General features: G+C 41.9%; 2 protein-coding genes across 3 annotated transcripts in view; both read left to right on the top strand.

Annotated features, from left to right (window-relative positions):
- LOC111978040 (peroxisome proliferator-activated receptor gamma coactivator-related protein 1) overlaps positions 1 to 23,023 on the top strand; it is a 144,986-nt gene extending 121,963 nt beyond the window's left edge. Inside the window, exon 15 of the transcript XR_011481428.1 lies at positions 23,012 to 23,023. The gene's annotated coding sequence lies outside the window, so the exon portion shown is untranslated. The remainder of the gene's footprint in view (positions 1 to 23,011) is intronic.
- The window catches only part of LOC111978123 (suppressor of fused homolog), a 36,315-nt gene extending 8,876 nt beyond the window's left edge, over positions 1 to 27,439 (top strand). Inside the window, exons 2-12 of one of the 2 annotated variants that reach the window (XM_024007957.2) lie at positions 8,153 to 8,287; positions 8,824 to 8,960; positions 11,098 to 11,240; positions 11,401 to 11,486; positions 14,927 to 14,999; positions 15,140 to 15,278; positions 16,855 to 16,957; positions 17,450 to 17,584; positions 17,818 to 17,956; positions 18,056 to 18,124; positions 25,220 to 27,439. In XM_024007957.2, coding sequence (XP_023863725.1) covers positions 8,153 to 8,287; positions 8,824 to 8,960; positions 11,098 to 11,240; positions 11,401 to 11,486; positions 14,927 to 14,999; positions 15,140 to 15,278; positions 16,855 to 16,957; positions 17,450 to 17,584; positions 17,818 to 17,956; positions 18,056 to 18,124; positions 25,220 to 25,309 — 1,249 coding nt within the window. In that variant the 3' untranslated portion in view covers positions 25,310 to 27,439. Of the gene's footprint in view, positions 1 to 8,152; positions 8,288 to 8,823; positions 8,961 to 11,097; positions 11,241 to 11,400; positions 11,487 to 14,926; positions 15,000 to 15,121; positions 15,279 to 16,854; positions 16,958 to 17,449; positions 17,585 to 17,817; positions 17,957 to 18,055; positions 18,125 to 25,219 lie in introns of both variants that reach the window. The other variant, XM_024007956.2, reaches the window with a different exon arrangement.
- Positions 27,440 to 27,914: the final 475 nt, after the last annotated feature.

Below are 27,914 nucleotides of genomic sequence, written 5' to 3'. Positions count from 1 at the left end.
CGACCTGCGTCCCCAACATTAACGACGTCTTCTCCTGCAAATGACGGGAATGAGGGCCTTGTCGGCTGTCTGAAGTAAATCCTTCACGTCTGACTCGTTAAAGAAAAATTCTACATCCAGTACGAGGTGAGTAATCGCTGTCCTGATATCTAGAAGCTCTTTGTGGTCATAAGAGACTGGCAGAAACATTATGTACAAAATAAGTTACAAATAATGCAAAAAAAKCACAATAGCTCAATTGGTTAGGGGACCGTAAAACGGCAGCCATCTCCTCCGGCGCCATTATCTGGGATGACACTTAACAATGACACTTATTCAGGAAATACTTCATGATAATATCGGACTGAAGAAAAGCTTGAATTATTTAGTCATTTTAGAGACTCAATTAAAAACAGTATCAAAAACACAAAAGTAGGGAGTTAATTTTAAAATGTTGCTTTTGTGGATATAACATTTATCAACCAATACCATGACATTAGTTATACAGTTCAGAGTACTGTAAGAAAAGGTTATAACATTGTGTTTAATATCAATAGTGACCCGTTTTACTCTATGTACTCCTATAGCTCTCCAAAATTGAATAGTGTACAAACAACCTTAAAACAAATGTAAGCGTTTTTAGGTCCATCATTGCAGAAGGTACACGTGTAATCAATGTCTGTAAACTTTGACACCATTGTATTGGAGGGGTACATATTATCTTAAATGTATTATCTGATAGTTGTCAAATTATMTATTTTTCGCTATAAAAATATTATCTTGTGTCAATAGACTAGGTTATATTCTAAGTGGAAGCACATMACTTTTTATTAGCTGGGAAATACCTGAGGGAATAGCATTAACGACAGAGATATTCTTTGCATGTAACTGTCAAACATGGCACCTTAAGATATTTTTATCTATCCAATGTTGCTTCAAAATATTTATGCAATACTAACTTATACTAACTTGCAAGAGATACAATAGTTAGTGTTTTCTAAGGCCTCAGCAGTAAATGTCCACTCCCCCAAGTTGATTTATAGAAGTATGTCTGACTAGCCTCATCTCTTCTGCTCCCCTGCAGGGCTCTGTGTTTATCTTTGAAGTGTTTTCTCACAGACCCCATGCAATAATTCACACATTTCTCAGACCATTTCTTTATAAGAGGCAGAGTCTTAGAAAAGACTGGAACAATTTTAAAACCTTATTATGAATATATATATATTGTTAATCTGTAGTCTAGGATTCTATAAATATAGAGGTGGGGTCCCATACCCCCTCCCCTTCTATTAATACAACATGAGCATAATCAATTATTATAACACATCAAACATTTGGTGCAGCCCCTACCAGGACCCCAATTTGACCCCATCAGAAGCCACATTATTTCTGCAATATTAAGCAGATTTTTTAAACAACTCACCAAATCTCTCTCTCCACCATGGGTGCACACACTCTGCCAGCCACTCAAGTGGATCTCGGGCACAGTAATAGTAGTTTGCAATGCTGCCTAAAACCCTTCATGTCCTTTTACTGTAATATCTGCATATATAGACTAATCGACACCTTCTCAAAGACATCAGGAAGTTGAGACATCCCACTAGCAGATTRTWTTTTTWWWWWAATTGTCAGGGCATTAAGACCAAAAACATTTAGTCCATACATACAAACACGCCAACGTGGGCGTCTCGCTCTCAAATCAAATATCAGTATGTAGGTGAATCAATATGGTACTCAGTGCAGCAAGAGCGATTTCTATGGTCATACGTGCACGGTAACAGTGCAAACAACATGATGAGCATTAGCAGCATTGATAGCAGGTTATATATATACACGCTGCCGTTCAAAAGTTTGATCACTTAGAAATGTCCTTGTTTTTGAAAGAAAAGCCCCCCAAAAAAGTCCATTCAAATAAAGTTAAATTGATCAGAAATACAGTGTTGACATTGTTAATGTTGTAAATGACTATTGTAGTTGGAAACAGCAGATTCTTTTTTTGGGGGGGGGGGAATATCTACGTAGGTGTACAGAGGCCCATTATCAGCAACCATCACTCCTGTGTTCCAATGGCACGTTGTTTTAGCTYATCCAAGTTTATCATTTTAAAAGGCTAATTGATCATTAGAAACCCCTTCTTACAATTGTTAGCGTAGCTGAAAACTGTTCTGATTAAAAGAAGCAATAAAACTGGCCTTCTTTAGACTAGTTGAGTATCTGGAGCAGGGGTCGGGAACCTTTTTGACTAAGAGAGCCATGAAAGCAAAAAAAATTGAAATTTATTTCAGTGAGAGCCATATAATATATTTTATTTCTTTCAGGCAAGCCGCAAAACGGCTAAGCACKTTCCCTCTTGACAACCAACGCACAACCAACGCACATTGCTGTGCAAAAGCAGACCAGGATAGTTATTTCCAACTTCATCCAGCAGTGTTTTAAACTGGCGATCATTTAAGGCTCGAGCAACAATAAAGTTGATCACACGAATGACCAGCGACATCACTTCCCCAAACTGCCTGTCACACATCTGAGCACAAAGTGCCTCCTGGTGAAGAATGCAATGGAAACTTAGGATGGGTCTATTTTCATGTTCACGGAGAAGCGCCACAAATCCTTTTTTATTCCCCACCATACACGGAGCACCATRAGTACACACTGAGAGAAGTTTATCCATAGGTAGATTTTTTTCTTGAGCAAACTCCATGAAAGACTTAAATAAATCCTCACCTCTTGTGGACCCTTTTAATGGCAGAACTGCAAGACTTTCTTCGCGCAGTGTGTCACCAACAGCATATCTTGCAATCACGCTGAACTGCGACAAATGGCTCACGTCTGTTGACTCCTCCAAAGCCAGGGAAAAGAACAGCGCTGCATTTATGTCCTTCACTTGCGTTTCCTCCACTTTGTTTGCCATCACGATGGTACGATCATGAACAGTTCTTGCCGACAGAGGCATGTCTTGTATCCGTTTAATTATCTTGTCTTTGTTCGGAAGATCATCAAAAAGTTCATTGGCTACATCCAGCATGAACGTTTTAGCATACTCGCCATCTGTGAATGGTTTTCCGTTCCTCACTATTGCTAAAGATCCAGCAAAGCTAGCGGAATTATAGTCACCTTGCCGGGTCCATACGCGGAGTTGCTGCTGGCTAGCTTGCACCCTGCTCAGTAGCTCTTGGCACGCTTTCTTTCTGCTGTCTCCCGCAGGGTATTTTGATGCAAAGGTAGCATGGCGCGTGTCGAAGTGCCGCTTTACATTCGACCGTTTCATCGATGTAATTTTGTCATTGCAAATTAGACACACCGCAGAACCTGCTCTCTCCACAAAGGCGAATTCTTCGGTCCATTCGTCCTGAAATGTACGATACTCGTCATCTTTTTTTCTTTTCGCCATCTTCTTCGTCGAAGGGTTAGCTTTGAGCTAATGACCGAGCAAGACTGATTCAAAAGGAGGCGTTTACCTGTTTTACCTAGCAACGGCCAACGTAGGCCAGTATCATTTAATTAAAATATCTGCGAGCCAGATGCAATCATCAAAAGAGCCACACCTGGCTCGGGAGCCATAGGTTCCCGACCCCTGATCTGGAGCATCAGCATTTGTGGGTTCAGTTACAGGCTCAAAATGACCAGAAAAAAATACCTTTCTTCTGAAACTCGTCAGTATATTATTGTTCTGAGAAATGAAGGTTATTCCATGCGAGAAATTGCCAAGAAACTGAAGATCTCATACAACGCTGTGTACTACTCCCTTCACAGAACACCGCAAACTGGCGCTAACCAGAGTAGAAAGAGTGGAAGGCCTGAGCAAGAGTACAAGTACATTAYTGTCTAGTTTGAGGAACAGACGCCTCACAAGTCCTCAACTGGCAGCTTTATTAAATACTACCAACAAAACACCAGTCTCAACGTCAACAGTGAAGAGGCGAGAGGCATCACTGTAGTCCCTGGTTCCAATCCAGGCTGTATCGCATCCGGCTGTGATTGGGAGTTCCATAGGGTGGTGCACAGATGGCCTGGCCTCATCTGGGTTTTGCCGGYATAGGCCGTCATTGTAATTAAGAATTTGTTCTTAACTGACTTGTCTAGTTAAATAAATGAATGTTGTAATGTTTGTTGTTTTGTAGATATTAATTCACATTTGTGGTGCCACTAAATAAGCCATTTTTAAAATACTTTTTTTTTGTTTTTACTTGATCAGAACAAGCTGTAACTGGACTGTAGCATATTACTTACTAAAACTGTTATACTAAGGTTTTTATTCTCAGAAACAAAAATGACCTAGATGCCATGTACACTATTATACTCTCAAAGGAAAATATTACCAGCATCTCTTGCGCATGTCATATTCCTTTCATAATGCATCCTTATTTAAAAAGTGATTATTATTAGATATTCTCACAGCACACATTTTGTAAATCACAAACTCTAAAAGTAATTGGAAAGGGAGATACAAATGATTTGTGACATTGTGGTTGCAATAAAGAATGTAAATTATTTACGGTAGTGTTGGACAGCGGGAGTCATTTTGAAAACAGGTCTTAAGTGTAATGTAGCAGGTGTAGCCCATCATGCGAACAATGTTTCCTATTAGCAGGACAATACTCTTCATAGCCTGGCTACTGTAGGTGTGAAAATATATTTTTATTTCACCTTTTATTTAACCAGGTAGGCCAGTTGAGAAACAGTTCTCATTTACAACTGGCCAAGATAAATCAAAGCAGTGTGACAAAAACAACAGTTACACATGGGATAAACAAACGTACAGTCAATAATACAATATAAAAATCGGTGTACAAATGGAGGTAAGGCAATACATAGGCGATAGTGGCGAAGTAATTACAATTTAGCAATTAACACTGGAGTGATAGATGTGCAGATGAATGTGCAAGTAGAAATACTGGTGTGCAAAAGAGCAGAAAAACAAATATGGGATGCGGTAGGTAGTTGGTTGGATGGGCTATTTACAGTTGGGCTGTGTACAGCGGTAAGCTGCTCTGACAGCTGATGCTGGAAGTTAGTGAGGGAGATATGAGTCCATCTTCAGTGATTTTTGCAATTCGTTCCAGTCATTGGCAGCGGAGAACTGGAAGGAAAGGCGGCCAAAGGGGGTGTTGGCTTTGGGGATGACCAGTGAAATATACCTGCTGGAGCGCATGCTACGAGTGGGTGTTGCTATGGTGACCAGTGAGCTGTGTTAAGACGGAGCTTTACCGAGCAAAGACTTATAAATGATCTGAAGCCAGTGGGTTTGGTGGCAAATATGTAGCGAGGACCAGCCAACGAGAGCATACAGGTCGCAGTGGTGGGTAGTATATGCGGCTTTGGTGACAAAACAGATGGCGCTGTGATAGACTGCATTCAATTTTCTGAGTAGAGTGTTGAAGGCTATTTTGTAAATGACATCGCCAAAGTCCAGGATCGGTAGGATAGTCAGTTTTAAGAGGGTATGTTTGGCAGCACGCTTTGTTTGTGAAATAGGAAGCCGATTCTAGATTTAATTTTGGATTGGAGATGCTTAATATGAGGCTGGAAGGAGAGTTTACAGTCTAGCCTAGGTATTTATAGTTGTCCACATTCTAAATCAGAAACGTCCAGAGTAGTGATGCTAGTTGGGAGGGCGGGCAGCGATCGATTTAAAGAGCATGCATTTCGCTTTACTAGCTTTTAAGAGAAGTTGGAGGCCACGGAAGGAGTGTTGTATGGCATTGAAGCTTGTTTGGAGTTTTAACAGTGTCCAAAGGGCCAGATGTATACAGAATGGTGTTGACTGCGTAGAGGTGGATCAAAGAATCACCCGCAGCAAGAGGAGACATTGATGTATACAGAGAAAATAGTCGGCCTGAGGATTGAACCCTGTGGCACCCCCATAGACTGCCAGAGGTCCGGACAACAGGCCCTCCAATTTGACACGCTGAACTCTATCTGAGAAGGAGTTAGTGAACCAGGCGAGGTCGTCATTTGAGAAACCAAGGCTGTTGAGTCTGCCGATAAGAATGCGGTGATTGACAGAGTTGAAAGCCTTGGCCAGGATGATGAAGACGGCTGCACAGTACTGTCTTATTGATGGCTGTTATGATATCGTTTAGGACCTTGAGCGTGGCTGAGGTGCACCCGTGACATGGAGTTTGAGGGGATGCTTGGGACTTGGCTTGCTTGATCTTTTTTCTGTAGCAATTTTGATGGGCTTTGCTGAGCGCATCTTCATCCATTAGTGAGTCGGGATAGTTTTGCACGAAATGTAATACAAAGTAAAAACGTGCAGCCTACAGTAAATACCAGCAGGCGATTTCTTTAAGCATTATTAGCCATACTTTTTAGTATTGTAGCCTACTGTCCCTGTTCATTTTCCCAGGCTTGCACGTTCGGTGTAATACAGGCATCTGATGATAGTGTTTGTGAATACCACTGTCCCTGACCCAAATCCCCAAGTCTACCAGTATTTTTGAAATGTCTCCAGTAGAAGATGCTCTTTCACACGCCTTTTTGCAAACTCCAGGCGTGCTGTCATGTGTCTTCTCAGGAGTGGCTTCCGTCTGGCCACTCTCCCATAAAGCACAGATTGGTGAAGTGCTGTGGAGACCTTCTGGCAGGCTCTCCCATATCAGCCAAGGAACTCTAGTTCTGACATGGGTTGTTATTGGTCACGTCCCTGACCAATGTCCTTGCCCGGTTGCTCAGTTTGGTTGGACGGCCATCTCCAGGCCGAGTCTGGGTAGTTCTATATTTTATTCCTGTTACCAATGATGGAGGCCACTGCTCTTGGAAACGTTCAATAATCTTGTTTTATACCTTTCCACAGATATATGCCTCTTCACAATTCTATCTCAGATCTACAGACACTTCCTTGAACTTCATGGTATAGTTTCTGTTTTGATACGCACTGTCAACTGTGGAACCTTTTTATATAGACCTGTGTTTCTTTCTAAACAATTGAATTGGTCACAGGTGGACTCAATTTGGGGTGTCATAACAAAGGTGTGTGAATAAATACTAGCTTTATGTATTTCATTTTATGAATTTGAAAACATTTCTAAAAACATGTTTTCATGTCATTATGGGGTATTGTGTGTAGATGGGTGAGATGTAAAACAAATATTTAATACATTTTGAATTCAGGCTATAACGCATGTGTATTTAAGTCAAGGTGTGTGTGAATACATCACATGTCTAGCCCGGTACACTGCGGCTCAGGTTAATCGAACTCCCTCAAGGATTGATAGTCCGTGAGACCAACATGATAGGTATAGCTAAGCATATTATTTTAAAGCTAAAGCCTACAGAGTTTGTAAACAAACACTGTCTACAAACAAGTGTATAACACCTTATTTTTGGTTATGATGGTATTATATAGTTTTCCTAAGCTGATTAGACATTAAGTTAAAGAATCAATGGGTATGTAATGAATTAAAACTTGTTTTTTTGGCCCATCAGTCACTGTGGCAGGTAGATTTTAAATATCTACCAGCTACTCCAGATTGTTTAACCAGCCAAAATAGTTTTGGGTCGATAAAATTACACCAACGGATGCGCATGCTTTGTAATGTTTCTCAAACAAATGTATTACTAGTAAGAAGATAATGTGGTATATTGTTTAATTTCATTATTTTGTGACCTGAGTCTTCTAACCAAAAATATCACAGATGAGACAAATTCACCTGTCCCTTTAAGGGCGGGACGTTACTTTGGTAGAGCGACTGGAGTCATGTTTGTGCCTGTGAGATGTCTTCCCTAGCAGTTAACTCAAACAGAAAAACAACCTAACTTGTTAACAAAACAATGTAAATAGCCAAGAAACACAAGGACAAACTGACTTCAGTAGACTTTTGTTTCAAGTAAATTAGACCAACTTTTATGCTTGTGCGCAGCGCTTCTAAAAATGAATCTTTCACTCTGCTCGTTACATGTGCACAGCCCCCATAGTCTATTTAGGATTCGTAGTTCTTTGACTTTGTGCGATTTCATTTACCAGCTATGCAACAGTGTATAAATGCTTTGAAAACAGGTATTGCTGCATTTATTTAACTAAATGTGATCATACTTTTTATTCACATGTTTCTCGCATTGTGACCTGACCACCCACCAACGTGGCTGGTGAAATAGACATCTTACCCACCAATTCCAAAATCTACCAGCATTTGGCGGGTGTTGCGCTTTTAACAATAGTGTGTATCTACAGGTTGGGAGGTCCTGATCCATTGGACTACATCAGTATGTACCGTAACATGGGCTGTGCAGCGCAGAACGTACAGGAACACTGGCACTACATCAGCTTCGGACTCAGTGACCTGTATGGAGACAACAGAGTACATGAGTAAGTAGTACAGTACTTCAGGTTAGAGCTCTGGCGGACCAAGTTGCCCAGGTTACTAACACACCGACACATGGCTCTGAATACGTACTGTATAAGCAGTGTAGTGGTGGAGCTTCCACAATCCACCATGTTGCTTTCACCCTACAGTTCTGTTAACAGTTCTGTTCACTTTCACTTTGTCATTCTGCAGAATCAGCATTGATATGCTTCCACACTTGTTTTTCTTGTTCCTCAAAGTTATTTCACATCAACAGTTTTCACCCCCTTATTTTGTATTGTTCTTGGGTAGACCTGCTAGCTCTGCTCCCCCACAATTCCCAGCAATCTCCCCGTTTGCTCCCCTTCAAACAGCTGCCATTCTTAATGCATGTTTGCCATAATTTTGCGGCGTTAAGGAGAATCTGGGTTTATGGTGTTGACTCGCTGTCAAATTAGGAGGGCCCAGGGTTTGGCTAATTAACACACACACACACACACAAACCTGATGAGAGAGACTGCTTGAATTAAGTGTGGGAATTCTGTATGTGTATTGTCAGGTTTACAGGCCAGGAAGGCCCCAGTGGCTTTGGCTTTGAGCTGACGTTCAGGCTGAAGAGAGAGGTGGGAGAAACAGCCCCTCCTACTTGGCCGGCTGAACTCATGCAGGGCCTGGCCCGCTATGTCTTCCAATCAGGTAAGGACCCAGGCTCTGTGTGTGTAGTGCGGCGGGGATATGGTAGGCGGAGTAAGGTGAGGAGAAGGGAGTTGTTTGTCTACCAATTACAAGGCAGGCACTCAGGGCATTATGTATTCCCAGCCGCTTTGTTACTTCACCGCGCAGAGGGCTCCCTGCCTCTGCATGGACATTTTGGAGCATGTCAGTATTTAACCTCATGCAACCCTATGTCAGTGATGTTTTTGRTAAGGAGAACACTTAGTGGAACTCAGCCCAATCATCCCCAGCTTCCCATTGGCTCTTTCAACCCTTCGCTTCTCTACTTCAACTTCCTCATGTAGCCTGTAAAAGAATGTGTTCTCATTCAGCTTGCCTGTTAGAATAAGGGCTAAATGGAAGTAAATGTGGACTAGAAGAGCATGTTATGTAATGTATGACACCTGTGTTTTTAAAGATCTAGCCAGCTCTGTGCGGTACTTCTGGGCTCTGGGGAAACTAAAGAAGTCTCATTTCCCTTTCTCTGATGGGAGAAGTGTGTTAAAAGTTGTCTTAGCTGAGGAACTTTCTAATCTTAACAGTATTTTCTTTACAGCTGTGAAAACGGTTCTCCATTTCTCACAGACCTTTCCTGGTGTGTGTGTGTGCCACTTTGCTAAGTCCTTTAAATCATCTAGCTGTGTTTAAAGATTACATTGAGGGGAGGGTGGGAGTGTTTAAAAGCCAGTCAGGGAAACAGAGAGGGAGGGGGAGCCCATTCTCTCTAGGTTATTCTACCCCCTTCTGCTCGGGGTGTAATGATACACTGTGAACCCGAATGAATACATAAAAAAATATAGAAATTTAAACAAAAGGCCTATAGGTTATCCCTACGCTGCTTTGTATGCCTCGAGTAAATCTGAGTTGGAAAAAAGCTAACTAGAGCCTATTACTAGCTAGTTCAATTTCTCTGATTATAAAGCCAACAAAATTGTTATAAAAACAACATTATTAGTGACCTAAAAGGTTAGCGGTGTTAGCCAGTCTCTAGCTTATCCAGGGTCAGTGATACATAGACAGTACATGGTTGCTTTTTCTATGGGAACAACTGCAATCATTTTGCAAGCAACATTGCTTGATGAATAAAAATGTATTAAATAAAATTAACCTCATAAAATGTTACCTGTAATGCTAATCTTGTGTAGCCTAATTGTCATCTCCTTATTTTCATACTGTACCTAAATTACAAGGGTTGGATTTGAACAAAACATTTTTATGTCCGTACCTAAAAGGCATGTACAAAATCTGGCATGGTTTGCCTCATACATTCTGTACTGGTATCATTTTAAATTGAGAACATGTTGAGCTATATGTAAACAATGAGTTTAGCTATTCTCCTTCAGATGCCCGATGCCCATAAGACCAGTAATGCCATTATACTGTAGGCCTATGGCTGCATTGGCTATGCATGCCATATGATAAGCTGCAAAATCGATTCACATAGCTGATACATTAAGAGAGCTTGACAATCAAATAAAACAGATTGGCTGTGATATTGTAATTGTAAGATCTTCAATCACAACACTAGTGTAATACTGTGAAACACTGTCATTCCACTTTTAGCGACAGATATATTATGGACATTTTCTGAAATTATTATGTAAAATATCTGCGTTTTGTAACATCCAATCAATCTTGCTGTGGGGAGCCAGCAGACCTTTCAGACCGTTTTTGCAATACAACAATCTTCAGACCTCGAAGGGAAGCATAACAACATGGTCCTTTTACTCCCCCTCTCTTTTCCAGTATATCTGGACTAGYTACCTGTTGCCTCCCAAGCAGATGGATTCCTCTGGATCTCTTAATCGCTGTCTCCCCCTCATGGCCACTTTCGCTTCAATTTCTCTCTCCCTTCTCTCACATACACACACTTCCTTTCTCCTTCGCTTGACTTTCTCATTTGCTCTTAGACTAGTGCTGAGAAAATATATGTTTTTTCTTGGGCTGGGACGATATCAGTATCGCAATATTTTTTTCCTAAAGAAGTTAAATGCACTTAGTATTGTGGCAAGGGAACAAAACAAACGAGTATTGAAGTACTGGTATTATCCCGGCCCTAGTATTTTCCAATATGTCACTGAGTAGTCTTTAACCTCCATGTCTCTCCTCTGTCCTGTAGAAAACACATTTTGCAGTGGGGACCACATATCGTGGCACAGTCCCCTGGACAACAGTGAGTCTCGTATCCAACACATGCTGCTCACTGAAGACCCCCAGATGACGCCGGTCCACACCCCCTTCGGCCTGGTCAACTTCCTGCAGGTAAGCTAATCTAGCCCCATGCTCTCCGGGCCTACCCTCTCAACTCCTTCCTTTTGAGTCTATAATAGCATTATGTCTGTCCCCTTATCTGTACGTGTTCTATAACCCTCTTTCTTACTCCCCTTTTTTGTGTGTGTAACTCCTTCTCCTCTCTATATAGATTGTGGGTGTGTGTACAGAAGAGTTGCAGGCGGCCCAGCAGTGGAACGGCCAAGGAATGTTGGAGCTGCTCCGAGGGGTCCATGTGTGAGTTTGAGGTCCATGTTTGAAATATGAGATGRACTACATGAGCAAAAGTATGTGGACACCTGCTCGTCTAACATCTCATGACAAAATCATGAGCATTAACATGGTGTTGGTCCCCCCTTTGCTGCTATAACAGCCTCCTCTCTTCTGGGAAGGCTTTCCACTAGATGTTAGAACATTGCTGTGGAGACTTGCTTCCATTCAGCCACAAACGTTAGGGAGGTCGGGCACTGATGTTGGGCGATTTAGACCTGGCTCGCAGTCGGTGTTCCAATTCATCCCAAAGGTGTTCGATGGGGTTGAGGTACGGGCTTTGTGCAGGCCAGTCAAGTTCTTCCACACTGATCTCGACAAACCATTTCTGTATGGACCTCGCTTTGCGCACGGGGGCATTGTCATGCTGAAACAGGAAAGGGCTTTCCCCAAACTGTTGCCACAAAGTTGGAAGCAGAGAATTGTCTAGAATGTCAATGTATGCTTTAGCGTTAAGATTTATCTTCATTGGAACTAAGGGGCCTAGCCCCAACCATGAAAAACAGCCCCAGACCATTATTCCTCCTCCACCAAACTTTACCTTTGGCACTATGCATTTGGGCAGGTATATCTGGACTAGGTACCTGTAGTCTCCTGACTAGATGCCAGGAGAACGCTCTCCTGGCATCCGCTAAACCCTGATTCGTCCGTCGGACTGCCAGATGGTGAAGCGTTATTCATCACTCCAAAGACCGTGTTTCCACTATTTCAGAGTCCAATGTTGGCGAGCTTTACACCACTCCAGCCGACGCTTGGCATTGCGCATGGTAATCTTAGGCTGGTGTGCGGCTGCTCGACTATGGAAACCAATTTCATGAAGCTCCCGAAAAACAGTTATTGTGCTGACGTTGCTTCCAGAGGCAGTTTTGAACTCTGTAGTGAGACTTTTACACTCTTCAGCTCTCGGCAGTCCCGTTTTGAGTTTGTATGGCCAACCACTTTGCGGTTGAGCCGTTGTTGCTCCTACACGTTTCTACTTCACAATAACAGCACTTACAGACGATCAGGGGTAGCTCTAGCAGGGCAGAAATTTGACGAACTGACTTGTTGGAAKGGTGGCATCCTATGACGGTGCCACGTTGAAAGTCACTGAGTTCTTCAGTAAGGCCATTCTATTGCCAATGCTTGTCTATGGAGATTGCATGGCTGTGTGCTCAATTTTATACGTGGCTGAAATAGCCAAATCCACTCATTTGAAGGGGGTGTCCACAATTTTATGTGTGTATATACACACACACACACACACAGTTGAAGTCGGAAGTTTACATACACCTGAGCCAAACACATTTAATCTCCTAGAAAAAATTCTCTCTCAGATCAGTTAGGATCACCACTTTATTTTAAGAATGTGAAATGTCAGAATAATAGTTGAGAGTGATTTTATATCAGCTTTTAGTTCTTTCATCACATTCCCAGTGGGTCAGAAGTTTACATACACTCAATTAGTATTTGGTAGCATTGCCTTGAAATTGTTTAACTTGGGTCAAACGTTTCGGATAGCCTTCCACAAGCTTCCCACAATAAGTTGGGTGAATTTTGGCACATTCCTCCTGACAGAGCTGGTGTAACTGAGTCAGGTTTGTAGGCCTCCTTGCTCGCACACGCTTTTTCAGTTCTGCCCACACATTTTCTATAGGATTGAGGTCAGGGCTTTGTGATGGCCACTCCAATACCTTGACTTTGTTGTCCTTAAGCCATTTTGCCACAACTTTGGACATATGCTTTGTGTCATTGTCCATTTGGAAGACCTATTTGCGACCAAGCTTTCATTTCCTGACTGATGTCTTGAGATGTTGCTTCAATATATCCACATCATTTTCCTCCCTCATGATGCCATCTATTTTGAAGTGCACCAGTCCCTCCTGCAGCAAAGCACCCCCACAACATGATGCTGCCACCCCCGTGCTTAACGGTTGGGATGGTGTTATTCGGCTTGCAAGCTTCTCCCTTTTCCCTCCAAACGTAACGATGGTCATTATGGCCAAACAGTTCTATTTTTGTTTCATCAGACCAGAGGACATTTCTCCAAAAAGTACGATCTTTGTCCCCATGTGCAGTTGCAAACCGTAGTCTGGCTTTTTTATGGCAGTTTTGGAGCAGTGGCTTCTTCCTTGCTGAGCGGCCATTCATGTTATGTCGATATAGGACTCGTTTTGCTGTGGATATAGATACTTTTGCACCTTTCTTCTCAGCATCTTCACAAGGTCATTTGCTGTTCTGGGATTTATTWGCACTTTTCGCKRRATCTCTAGGAGACAGAACACGTCTCCTTCCTGAGCGGTATGACAGTTGCGTGGTACCATGGTGTTTATACTTGCGTACTATTGTTTGTACAGATGAACGTGGTACCTTCAGGCATTTGGAAATTGCTCCTAAGGATGAACCAGACTTGTGGAGGTCTAGAATTCTATTTCTGAGGTCTTGGCTGATTTCGTTTGATTTTCCCATGATGTCAAGCAAAGAGGCACTGAGTTTGAAGGTAGGCCTTAAAATACATCCACAGGTACACCTCCAAATGACTCAAATGACGTCAATTAGCCCATCAGAAGCTTCTAAAGCCATGACATAATTTTCTGGAATTTTCCAAGCTGTTTAAAGGCACAGTCAACTTAGTGTATGTAAACTTCTGACCCACTGGAATTGTGATACAGTGAATTATAAGTGAAATTATCTGTCTGTAAGCAATTGTTGGAAAAATGACTGTCCTTAACCGACTTGCCAAAACTATAGTTTGTTAACAAGAAATTTGTGGAGTGGTTGAAAAACAAGTTTTAATGACGCCAACCTAAGTGGATGTAAACTTCCGACTTCAACTGTGTGTGTGTATTTATATATATTTTTTTATTTCACCTTTATTTAATAACCAGGTAGGCTAGTTGAGAACAAATTCTCATTTACAACTGTGACCTGGCCAAGATAAAGCAAAGCAGTGCGACACAAACAACAGTTACACATGGAACAAACAAACATAGTCAATAATACAGTAGAAAAAGTATATATACAGTGTGTGCAAATGAGGTAGGATAACGGAGGTAAGGCAATAAATAGGGCATAGTGMTGAAATAATTACAATATAGAAAATTAAACACTGGAGTGATGGATGTGGAGAAGATGAGTGTACAAGTTGAGATCCTGGAGTGCAAAGGAGCAAAAATTACTTTTACCTTAGATTCTTAAGTACATTTAAAACCAGATACTTTTACTCAAGTAGTATTTTACTGGTTGACTTGTACTTGTCATTTTCTTTTAAGGTATCTTTACTTTTACTCAAGTATAAAAATTAGGTACTTTTTTCACCACTGCAGTCTACTAGTCTTATTTCCCGTTAACTTTATCCCAGTGTGACCAAGTCKATGTTAACCCTATGTTAATGATGAACTTTTCCCCTCCGTGCTGTATGTGTTTAGTGCTGGAGGGCCCTGGTTGATAACTGATATGAGGAGAGGAGAGACCATCTTTGACATCGACCCTCATTTACAAGTAAGGCTTTGATTTAATTACACTGTTTTCATTCAAACAGCTCCACCTACTAGTTCAGCCCCCACAATGTGTGGGTCTTTGCTAGTGTTTATGTTTGCGTGTGTGTGTGTGCTCATCCTAAGCCGGAGCGTGTGGACCAGGGTATAGAGACAGAGGGCTCCAACCTGAGCGGCGTGAGCGCCAAGTGTGTGTGGGATGACCTCAGCCGACCGCCCGAGGATGAAGAGGACAGCCGCTCCATCTGTATAGGATCTCAGCCACGAAGACTGTCGGAAAAAGGTGACACACACTCACACCTAAACTAAGGTGCCTTCAGAAAGTATTCACACCCTTTGACTTTTTCCACATTTTGTTGTTACAGCCTGAATTTAAAATGGATTCAATTGAGATTGTAACATAAACCAAAATGTCAGTGGAATTATGTTTAGACATTTTTACAAATTAATTAAAACCTGAAATGTCTTGAGTCAATAAGCATTCAACCCCTTTGTTATGCCAAGCCTAAATAAGTTTAGGAGTAAAACTTTGCTTAAAAAGTCACATAATAAGTTACATGGACTCACTCTGCATTCAATAATTTTGAATGACTTCCTCATCTCTGTATCCCACACATACAATTATTTGTAAGGTCCCTCAGTCGAGCAGTGAATTTTAAACACAGATTCAACCACAGACTAGGAAGGTTTTCCAATGGCATCCTGTTCCTTTGTTCGGTAGAGAAAAGCTAAGGACAGGGGAGACTGAACATCTACCTCCCAACATAACATCTTGATTTGTCCTTCTCAAATAAACCTATTTTTCTCCCCCTGATTTGCTTTGGAGTTTGTTATTGAAGAATAAAATAAATTGGTAACACTCCTAATGTTTGGGGCAAATCCAGTAGAGCACATTACGGAGTACCACTATCCATATTTTCAAGTATAGTGTTTCAAGTATGTTATGGCTATGCTTGTAATCGTTAAGGCCTGGGGAGTTTTTCAGGATAAAAAAGAAACTGAATGGTGCTAAGCACAGACAAAATCCTAAAGGAACCTGGTTCAGTCTGCTTTCTGACCCTGGGAGATGAGTTCTCCTTTCAGCAGGACAATAACCTGAAACACAAGGGCTTATATACACTAGTGTTGCTTACCAAGACAACATTGAATGTTCCTAAGTGGCTTAGTTATWGTTTTTGACTTAAATCGGCCTGACAATCTATGGCAAGACTTAAATGGCTTTCTTGCAATGATCAACAACCAACTTGACAGAGCATGAAGAATTTGAAAAATAAGAATTTTCTAATCTTTTTCAAATCTTTTTCAAATCTCTTAGTCTTTCTGGGTAAGTCCAACACGACTAGGTGATTCTAACATGTTGGGTTCTGAAAATATGAAATATACTTACGTCACTGAGGGAGAGAGGGGAATGTGAATGAATACTTTATGTAAATTAGGTATTTCTGTATTTCGTTTTCAATACATTTGCAAACATTTCTAAACATGTTTTCACTTTCATTATGGCGTATTGTGTAGATGTCTAAGGAAAAAATATATATAAAATCAATTTTGAAATCTGTCTGGAACACAACAAAATGTGAAATAAGTCAAGGGGGTATGACTACTTTCTGAAGGCACAAGACACTTCTAATGGGCTCTCATAGATCTGACATGCATTGTGTTAAATAGCCACCAAATGTAAGAAAACAGATTGAAATAGGGCTGTACTACCTGGACTTGTCCAATTTAGAACCACTCCTATTTTTTTTATTGTGTTTTATTGAACACTACCAAGATTAGGGTAAGTGAAGTCCTGAGTGGTTTTGTGTCCTAATGTTATTGTATGTCCCAAAACAAACCCAATGGTTTGTCCCCTTCAGATACAGAGCAGATCAGAGAAGCCCTGAGAAAAGGATTGGAGTTCAACACTAAAGCAACACTACCCCCTATCAACTCACAGAGACAAGGACATGACAGGCCTCAGTGAGTACATGCACACACGTTAAGCCTTCTTTACTCACTTTCCCACTCCAAACTTTTATTCTGAGTCAGCATTGAGACACGCACTCTTATGTTTTTTCTTTCCTCAAGCAGGGATGTCACACCAACAGCTTTCACTCCCTTATTTTTAGTGTTCTCTAGAGTAGACTTGCCATATACACCCATACCCCTCCCTTTAACCCATCCAGAGACAGAGCCATGAGACCCCACTGAGTACAAAGTACTGGGACATTGAACACATGATAGTTGTATGATATTGTATGTGGTACAATTCTTCCCCTGGTTTCTCCATAGACAATGGGCCATTTGCAGAGCCAGCTGTATCACAGGTAAGAGAAACATGAGAGATGAGGGGCAAGGTTGTTACAAGCCATAGCAAACTCTTTCACACACTTTATAGGGAGATGCAGGCCACCACGGACTTGATGTTTCCCCTGTACCTAAGTTGTCATTTGAATCTCTCTCTTTCTCTAGGAGTCGTAAGGACAGTCTGGAGAGTGAGAGTTCAGCGGCCATCGTTCCTCACGAGCTAGTTCGTACCAGACAACTGGAAAGTGTTCATCTGAAATTCAACCAGGAGTCAGGAACACTGCTGCCCCTCTGTCTCAGGTGCGCACACACACTAGAGTTGGGGATGATTATGGGTCTTCCCACATACATACATTAAATAAAACAAGACTAGGGTCATCTGATAGAGCTGTTTGTATGTGAAAGGGGGATAGATGCGGAGCTGAGAGAGACGGATGGTAAGAAGCAGGTTCTCCAACCCAGCAGACATTTTCCATAAAGTATGTATTCAGTGATGTTTAATGATTGTTGTACTGGTCGTATTCTGTGCTTAGGGGTCGTTTGCTCCATGGTAGACACTTCACCTATAAGAGTATAAATGGAGACACAGCCATCACCTTCGTATCCACCGGAGTAGAGGGGGCCTTTGCTACTGAGGAACACCCGTATGCCGCACATGGACCCTGGCTACAGGTACACACACCCTGGCTCCTGGTACACACACAAACTGTTTCAAGTGCATACTTGCTGCATGTGCTTACTGCATGTTCMTATGTTACCATATCTCCTCAGATATTGCTGACTGAGGAGTTTGTTGAACAGATGCTTGGAGATCTATCGGAGCTCAACACTCGAGAGGAGGTGATTGGAAACACCTTTTACCGTTCTTTACAGGGGTAATATAAAGAATTTGGATCCGAGTTCTCTGGAACAGTCTTCCCGACAGCTAATGGTTCGAAGCTCCTGCGCATGTGGGATTCTCTACTTTACGCAATCTCTGCTCTGCTCATTTGGCTACCCAAAGAACAGGCTACTCTGGTGAATTTCAGTGATGAATGGTGCTCATGTAACAAAGTTAGATCAAAACTGAATCAATATCTGCAATACCAGGTAATGGCAGTGTTCTACAGAACTGAATATAATGGGATGTAACATTACTGTGAGATAAAAAACACCACCTAATTTCTTATGATGATTATGCGAATGGTCGCATTTCTTTCATGGCCAAAACTCAACAGCGCACCCCACTGGCAGAATATTTTATTTGATGTAAAATCCCATAGCGAATGATAATGAGCGCATGCAAACATTTTATATCGTCTCTGACATAAACTATTTGTAGGACTGACATCCCTGCTCATAAAGTTATACAAGTAACTAAAAAATGCTACTCACAATTTGCTGCACACAAAAAACAAATATTAGACAGCAAGGCTTGATCCAGGAGGGATTCTCTGCTGTTACCTAGAGGGGCATGATTGCAAGAAGCTAACCACTTAGCACAACTACAGAGCATTGAGCACATTTTAGACTTTTTTAACATTTTTAACTTAATAATTAAGATGTCCAACTGGCAAACATTTAGTTGTGAATTCCGTACTGTAATTAGATCAGTGTGTGCTGCACAACAGTGATTAACCAACAAGGCTCCGGTCTCATTGTTGTCTGCTTGTAAACAAACAACCATGTGATTGGGGACTACTGGTAAGCTTCATAATGTATAATGTGCCAGGTGAAATGAATAACGTGATCTGCTTTATCGCCTAACGTATTGCACAATTTGACTGTAGGTTTTTACATAGCTAAAAAAAATTGTGCTAAAGAAAATGTGTGTATAAAATAAATTAACATCCAAGAAATATACTGAACAAAAATATAAACGCAACATACAGCAATTCAAATGTTTTTCCTGACTTACAGTTCATAAATTAAGTTGATTTGAAATAAATTCCTTGGGCCCTAATCTATGGATTTTACATGACTGGGCAGGAGTGCAGCCATGGGTGGACCTGGGAGGGTATAGGTCTACCCATTTAGGGGAGCCAGGCCCAGCCAATCAGAATTCGTTTTTCCAGACAAAAGGGCATTATTACAGACAGAAATACTCCTCAGTTTCATCAGCTGTCCGGGTGGCTGGTTTCAGATAATCCTGCAGGTAAAGAAGCCAGATGTGGAGGTCCTGGCTGGCGTGGTTACACATGGTCTGCGGTTGAGGCCAGTGGACGTACTGACATATTTTATAAAACGACGTTGGAGGCGGCTTATGGTAGCGATGTACATTCTATTCTCTGGCAACGGRTCTGGTGGACGTTCCTGCAGTCAGCATGCCAATTCCACGCTCCTTCTAAACTTGAGATATCTGTGGTGGTGMGTGACCCAACTGCACACTTTAAAAAAWATATATWTTTTTTAACCCCCTTTCTCTCCCCAATTTCGTGGTATCCAATTGTTAGTAGTTACTGTCTTGTCTCATCGCTACAACTACCGTACGGGCTCGGGAGAGACGAAAGTCGAGAGCCATGTGTCCTCCGAAACCCAACCAAGCCGCACTGCTTCTTAACACAGCGCGCATCCAACCCGGAAGCCAGCCGCACCAATGTGTCAGAGGAAATGCCATACACCTAGCGACCTGGTCAGCGTGTACTGCGCCCGGCCCGCCACAGTAGTTGCTAGTGCGCGATGAGATAAGCATATCCCTACCGGCCAAACCCGGATGACGCTAGGCCAATTGTGCGTCGCCCCATGGACCTCCCGGTCGCGGCCGGCTGCGACAGCGCCTGGGCTCAAACCCAGAGTCTCTGGTGGCACAGCTAGCACTGCGATGCAGTGCCTTAGACCACTGCGCCACCCGGGAGGCCCCCAACTGCACACTTTTGTGGCCAGCACAAGGTGCACCTGTGTAATTATATTGCTGTTTAATCAGTTTCTTGATATGCCACCTATCTGGTGTATGGATTGGATTGAAGGAGAATTGTTCACTGACAGGGATGTAAACAAATTTGTGCACAAAATAAGAGAATTACGGTAAGCTTTTTGTGAGTATGGAAAAATTCTGCAATCTTTTATTTCAGGTCATGAAACATGGGAACAATACTTTACATTTTGCATTTATATTTTGTTTCAGTATAGTTTCAACGGTATTGATGGGATAAAAATGTATTTAATGGTCTTTTTTTTGGCAACGATCTACACAAAGTACTGTGTCAAAGTGGATGAAAAATTTGACTATCTTAAAGATTAATGGAAAAAAACAAATATTCACTATATGACAAAGTATGTGGACACGTGCTCGTCGAACATATCATTCCAAAATCATGGGCATTAATATGGAGTTGGTCCCTCTCCTGCTGTAACAGCCTTCAATCTTCTGGGAAGGCTTTCCACCTGATGTTGAAACATTGCTGCTGGGACTTTCAGTCATGAGTAGTGCCCCGCTGAAAGTCACTGAGCTCTTCAGTAAGGCCATTCTACTGCCAATGTTTGACAATGGAGATTGCATGGCTGTGTGCTCGATTTTTTTTTTTTTATACACGGTCAGCAACCGGTGTGGCTGAAATGGCCAAATCCACTCATTTGAAGGGGTGTACACATACTTTTGTATATATAGTGTACCTTTATTTAGATTCACCCCCTTGAGTCAATACATGTTAAACACATTTGTCAGCGATTACAGCTGTGAGTCTTCTTGGGTAAGAGCTTTGCATATGTGGATTGTGCACATATTATTTTTTAAATTCTTCAGGGTACATGTTTTGGAATATTTGTATTCTTTATATTTYAATTATTTTCACTCTTTCATTTAGTTCATTAATGGTTGAGTCACAAAAATGTTGTTGATCCATCCGTTTTCTCCCATCACAGCCATTGTAACAGCTACGATGTTAAATCACCAATGGTGACATCCCAGAACAGTTTCCTTCCTGTCCTGCAGCTCAGTCATTCTGAACTATCTTTGATGTGTCTGGGTGGTGAAATACATCATCCTCAGCATAATTGTTAACTTGACCATGCTTAAAGAGATATTCAATGTCTTTATTTTAAGATACTTAATTTCACCAGGCAAGTCAGTTAAGAACAAATTCTTATTTTCAATGACGGCCTAGGAACAGTGGGTAAACTGCCTTGTTCAGGGGCAGAAAGACAGATTTTTTACCTTGTCAGCTCGGGGATTCGATCTTGCAACCTTTKSATTACTAGTCCAACGCTCTAACCACTGCCGCCCCATCTACCAATCCCTGTTACCCATCTACCATTCACTGCCCTTTGAGGCTTTCGAAAAGCTCCCTGATCTTTGTAGTTGAATGTGCTTGAAATTCAATACTTGACTGAGGAACCTTACACACKGTGCATTCGGAAAGTATTCAGACCCCTTGACTTTTCCCCAAAAAAATTACGTTACAGCCTTATTCTAAAATGTTTCAAATTGTTTTTTCCCTCAACACACACTACCTCATGACAAAGCAAAAATAGGTTTTTACAGAGTATTTTTATAAAAATAATAATAATAATCACATTTACTTCAATCAGTATTTTGTTGAAGCACCTTTTGGCAGTGATTACAGCCTCAAGTCTTCTTGGGTATGATGCTACAAGCTTGGTACACCTGTATTTGGGGAGTTTCTCCCATTCTCTGCAGAACCTGTCAAGCTCTGTCAGATTGGATGGGGAATGTCGCTGAACAGCTCTTCATGTAGCTTCATAGATGTTAATCGGGTTCAAGTCCCTAGACCCACTCCAATTTGCTTACCGACCCAATTAGGTCCACAGACGACGCAATCGCAACCACACTGCACAACTGCCCTAACCCATCTGGACAAGAGGAATACCTATGTGAGAATGCTGTTCATCGATTACAGCTCAGCATTTAACACCATAGTACCCTCCAAACTCGTCATCAAGCTCGAGACCTGCGGGTCTCGAACCCGCCCTGTGCAACTGGGTCCTGGACTTCCTGAGGGCCGCCCCCAGGTGGTGAGGGTAGGTAACAACATCTCCACCCCGCTGATCCTCAACACTGGGGCCCCACAAGGGTGCGTTCTGAGCCTCTCCTGTACTCCCTGTTCACCCACGACTGCGTGCCATGCACGCCTCCAACTCAATCATCAAGTTTGCGGATGACACTACAGTGGTAGGCTTGATTACCAACAACGACGAGAGGCCTACAGGGAGGAGGTGAGGGCCCTCGGAGTGTGGTGTCAGGAAAATAACCTCACACTCAACGTCAACAAAACAAGGAGATGATTGTGGACTTCAGGAAACAGCAGAGGGAGCACCCCCTATCCACATCGACGGGTCAGTAGTGGAGAAGGTGAAAGTTTTAAGTTCCTCGGTGTACACATCACGGACAAACTGAATTGGTCCACCCACACAGACAGCGTTGTGAAGAAGGCGCAGCAGCGCCTCTTCAACCTCAGGAGGCTGAAGAAATTCGGCTTGTCACCAAAAGCACTCACAAACTTCTAACAGATGCACAATCGAGAGCATCCTGTCGGGCTGTATCACGGCCTGGTACGGCAACTGCTCCGCCCACAACCGTAAGGCTCTCCAGAGGGTAGTGAGGTCTGCAGAACGCATCACCGGGGCAAACTACCTGCCCTCCAGGACACCTACACCACCCGATGTCACAGGAAGGCATAAAGATCATCAAGGACAACAACCACCCAAGCCACTGCCTGTTCACCCGCTATCATCCAGAAGGCGAGGTCAGTACAGGTGCATCAAAGCAGGGACCGAGAGACTGAAAAACAGCTTCTATTCAAGGCCATCAGACTGTTAAACAGCCACCACTAACATTTAGCGGCCGCTGCCAACATACTGACTCAACTCCAGCCACTTTAAAAATGGGAATTGATGGAAATTATGTAAAAATGTAGCACAGCCACTTTAAACAATGCCACTTAATATAATGTTTACATACCCTACATTACCCATCTCATATGTATATGTATATACTGTACTCTATATCATCTACTGCATCTTGCCATCTTTATGTAATACATGTACCACTAGCCACTTTAAACTATGCCACTTTATGTTTACATACCCTACAGTACTCATCTCATATGTATATACCGTACTCTATACCATCTACTGCATCTTGCTATGCCGTTCTGTACGCATCACTCCATTCATTATATCTTTATGTACATATTCTTTATCCCTTTACACTTGTGTGTATAAGGTAGTAGTTGTGGAATTGTTAGGTTAGATTACTTGTTATTACTGCATTGTCGGAACTAGAAGCACAAGCATTTCGCTACACTCGCATTAACATCTGCTAACCATGTGTATGTGACTAATAAAATTTGATTTGATTTGATTTGAAGTCTGGACTCAGGCTGGGCCACTCAAGGACATTCAGAGACTTGTGCCGAAGCCACTTCTGCGTTGTCTTGGCTGTGTACTTAGGGTCGTTGTCCTACTGAAAGGTGAACCTTCGCCCCAGTCTGAGGTCCTGAGCTCTCTGGAGCAGGTTTTCATCAAGGACCTCTCTGTACTTTGCTCCGTTCATCTTTCCCTCCATCCTGACTAGTCCCTGCCACTGAAAAACATCCCCACTGCATGATGCTGCCACCACCATGCTTCACCGTAGGGATGGTGCCAGGTTTCCTCCAGATGTGACGCTTGGCATTCAGGCCAAAGAGTTAAATATTGGTTTCATCAGACCCGAGAATCTTGTTTCTCATGATCTGGGAGTCCTTTAGGTGCCTTTTGGCTAACTCCAAGCGTGCTGTCATGTGCTTATTACTGAGGAGTGGCTTCCATCTGGCCACTCCAGCATAAAGGCCTGATTGGTGGAGTGCTGCAGAGATGGTTGTCCTTCTGGAAGGTTCTCCCATCTCCACAGAGGAACTCTGGAGCTCTGTCAGTGACCATCGGATTCTTTGTCACCTCACTGACCAAGGCCTTTCTCCCCCGATTGCTCAGTTTGGCCAGGCGGCCAGCTCTAGGAAGAGTCTTGGTGGTTCCAAACTTCTTGCATATAAGAATGGAGGCCACTGTGTTCTTGGTGACCTTCAATGCTGCAGAAATGTTTTTGTACCCTTCCCCAGATCTGTGCCTGGACACAATCCTGTCTCGGAGCTTTACAGACAATTCCTTCGACCTCATGGCTTGGTTTTTGCTCTGACATGCACTGTCAACTGTGGGACCTTGTATAGACAGGTGTGTGCCTTTACAAATCATGTCCCATCAATTGAATTTACCACCGCTGGACTCCAATCCATTTTAGAATGGATTCTAATTCTTTTAGAATAAGTGGTCTGAATACTTACCGAATGTTACATATGGAAGGGGTAGTAATTCAAAAATCATGTCAACCCCTATTATTTCACACACAGCAAGTCTTATTTATTTGTTAAGCCACATTTACTCCTGAACTAATTTAGGCTTGCCTAAACAAATGGGATGAATACTAATTCCACAACTAATATTCTTTTCACWTTGACATTATGGAATATTTTGTTTTAGATCGGTGACATGCTTATGATACCAACTAACTTGAGAAGAACTAAATGCATATTCCCATGAAATGGATTCAGATCAAATGGTTGGTATGCAGATGCTGCATGGACATTTCACCGGTAAAACTTGAAGAATTATTATTCACGATTGACAGTTACAAATGTAAAGGGAGGGTGACCAAAAATGTGGGCATAGAGGTAAAGAAACGCATGCGCAGTATGTTATTCAGATCTTTGGCTCAGAGGAAGGCTTCCAGGGGCATAATGGGGAGATTACCAACGGATCCTTGGCCTATAAAGAAGCTGTTAGGTAATCCTGTAATATTACATTTGTCGAAATTCCCCCAAAWATCCTAGATTTTTCAGAAATCCTGTTTGGAGGATTCCTAGAAAAAACAGAATGGAAAAACCTGGCAAAGTTTCCAGAATGTTTTAACTCCATGTTCTGTATCTGTCAATAAATGTTTTTCTCCTGTTTAATTCCTCCTTCCAGACCAAGTTACCGAAGGAATACAGCTGGCCAGAAAAGAAACTGAAGATCTCGGTCCTGCCTGACTCTGTGTTTGACAGCCCTCTGCAGTGAGACTTGGACCCACTCCTCTCTTCAGAATACTCTGGACCTGTTCACTCAGACTTTAAATGGTCATGTTCAGTAGGTCACATCGTTGCAAAGCGTTTCCCAACAGAACGCAAATAATAAAAATGTATAAACGTTTTTTGTTGACAAGTTCAGGTAGTACCTCCTGTAAGTTATCTTCCATTTTACTGAACACAACCCTGCTCTGTTCCATGGGCTCTGGTCTGCCTCAAAGTGAGAACACCTGACCTCCACCTGATCTTTTTCTGTCACATCTGCCTTTGACTTGACTGTTACTGCCTTCTCCGAGCTACCAATTTCTACTGCGTTTTTCTAACCTTGTAGAAACGCCTGGAGATGTGCCGGAAACCTGTTTCTCCAGATAGCTGCTTTGCTAGATGATACATAGTTGCTATGTCTTGTGAATGGGTAAAATTTCTAGTTAGGATATGACATCCCACTAGACTCAATAAGTTTGTAGCACAGGCAAAAATGCAAGGTCAGTTGATTTAGTGCAAGGATTATTTTTTTGGTTTTCTAGGGCCACATTCCATTTTAAGTGTTCTCTTAAACAAATAAGCGCATAGGCCTTTTAACTGCTGGACATTCGCTCAATGTGTTTTAAAGTGTATCTATGGTCAAGCCAAAGGTGCTACCAGTTTCCCATTAAGTTTGTATCGGACCAGATGTTGTGGAATTTAGACAACTGAACCTTATTCAGTACCAACCTCTGTGCAAATCTGAAATGGTGCCTTCTTCCCTATATAGTTTTCTTTTGGCCAGAGCCTTATGAGGAGTATATAGGGCAGGGGTCTTCAAACGGGTCCACAGCATGCAGGCACTGCAGGGGCTGTTAATAAAAAAAGATATGTGTTTGTGAATATCCATGTACCGGGAAAGTGCCGATGGCTACTGGTAAGCTTTCTTGACATGGACATCAATTTTTGCAGAAATGTGTTAGTCTAGCTATTAAGGTAATTCCAATGTTAGTTTTACACTTCCTCTTCCAATTATAACTGAGGAGTTCAAATTAATATCTCCCAGATCAATTATTTTTATGTTACCTCTCCTTGCCATTTATTATACACATTATTTTTTGCTAACATATGATTTGGGGTCTCTGGGTCAACCGATTGCCTGGGTGGGGGTCCCTGGGAAAAAAGTTTGAAGACCCTTGGCAGATGGTGTAATTTGGGATACAGACAATCAAACCACATGATCCTCTCATTCTATTGTGTCCTGTCAAATCCTTGTCCCCCTGTGCCAAGAGCCTGATTATTTTAGAGTAATATTTTGTGTATGTACTGTTTGACTGTTCATTTTATGAAATATCTCTGAAGCTCTACAATGACTGTTAAACAATCTTTCCTCTAATAGTTATCTCTGAAGCTCTACAATGACTGTTAACTACTATTAGAGGAAAGATTGTGTTTGTAAGAGTTTATAGGCCTGTCAGAGTGAAATGTTGGAAAGCGTTTCAGAGAACTCCCCATGTGTCCACAAATAAAGTTAGTCTGACATTTTCACTGAACATTTACTGTGTTGTTTCCTGTCCCTAGTTGGATCAGATTTTTGTTGATAGAACTGACGTCAGTGCCTCTGTTTTTAGGAAGCCACTAGAACTTGTCAGAGCCTAGGTCCACGCCACATTTTTTTATCACCACTTTCTAGACAGAAACTCATTCTTTCCTTCACTGTCACAATACGTGTCAACTGTTGTGTGAATATATGAATGTTTTGCTATGGTAGAAACAACCAGAGTCAGTCTACCATGGCCTTGGAAGTGTATAGGCTCCATGCATTGTATAGACTGTATCCACTGTCAACCGCTCCTGTATTTTAATATACATCAGTTTCAATCAAGGACCTCTGTCTTTATACACATACAGCATCCCAGATATATGTTATGCCAWGACTGCATTCCATAGCTAGTTAGTCAAGCACAGGAGCTGACTCCCTTTTCTATACAGTGATGACCTGTTCACATGTATTCTACCGTGTCTTTTTTAAATTCTGATTTTGATTTTTTGTTGTGTGGTCTTTATTATACTGTATTGTTATTTTATGTTGAATGAAGGAATCACTAAACTGCCTGTTACTGTAATCACAAGTGCATTAAACAGAAATCGACATTCACGTTTGGTCTGATGGTCTATACTAGTGTAAGTACATTAAATGTGTATGTATAATGAATTCATTTTTGTATATTGAATATTTTGCTATTTCATAATTTATTTTTGTAGTATTCTCAGTTTAGGGAGGTCTGATACATGCATTCGCGGTGTACCTAGGAACAAAGACTAAAGCTGAAAGATTATTTTTGATATGTTTTTTCCCCATCTGGGAATCATGAGAATCTCGGATGAGTTTTTGCCACSGTCCATTTCCCGTGTCAGACAGGTCACGTGATCGGACTGGAAGCGCTGCCACATAAAATCTTTGGCGCTGCTTTATTCGGAGTTGCATCCTCAGTGTGTGTTAAATTCCTCATCAGGAGAGCTCGATAGAAATAACAGCCTAYATAATTGCAGAGATGGGACTGGAATAAAGCGCCGAGCAAACACAGTCGAAGGACATGGACACCTAAAGAAATGCTTTCTCTGCGGTGAAA

The sequence above is a fragment of the Salvelinus sp. IW2-2015 genome, linkage group LG18 (genome assembly GCF_002910315.2).
Source record: "Salvelinus sp. IW2-2015 linkage group LG18, ASM291031v2, whole genome shotgun sequence".
Lineage (NCBI taxonomy): Eukaryota > Metazoa > Chordata > Actinopteri > Salmoniformes > Salmonidae > Salvelinus > Salvelinus sp. IW2-2015.
The sequence above is the reverse complement of the archived record's forward strand: the minus strand, read 5'-3'. Positions and strand labels throughout refer to the sequence as shown.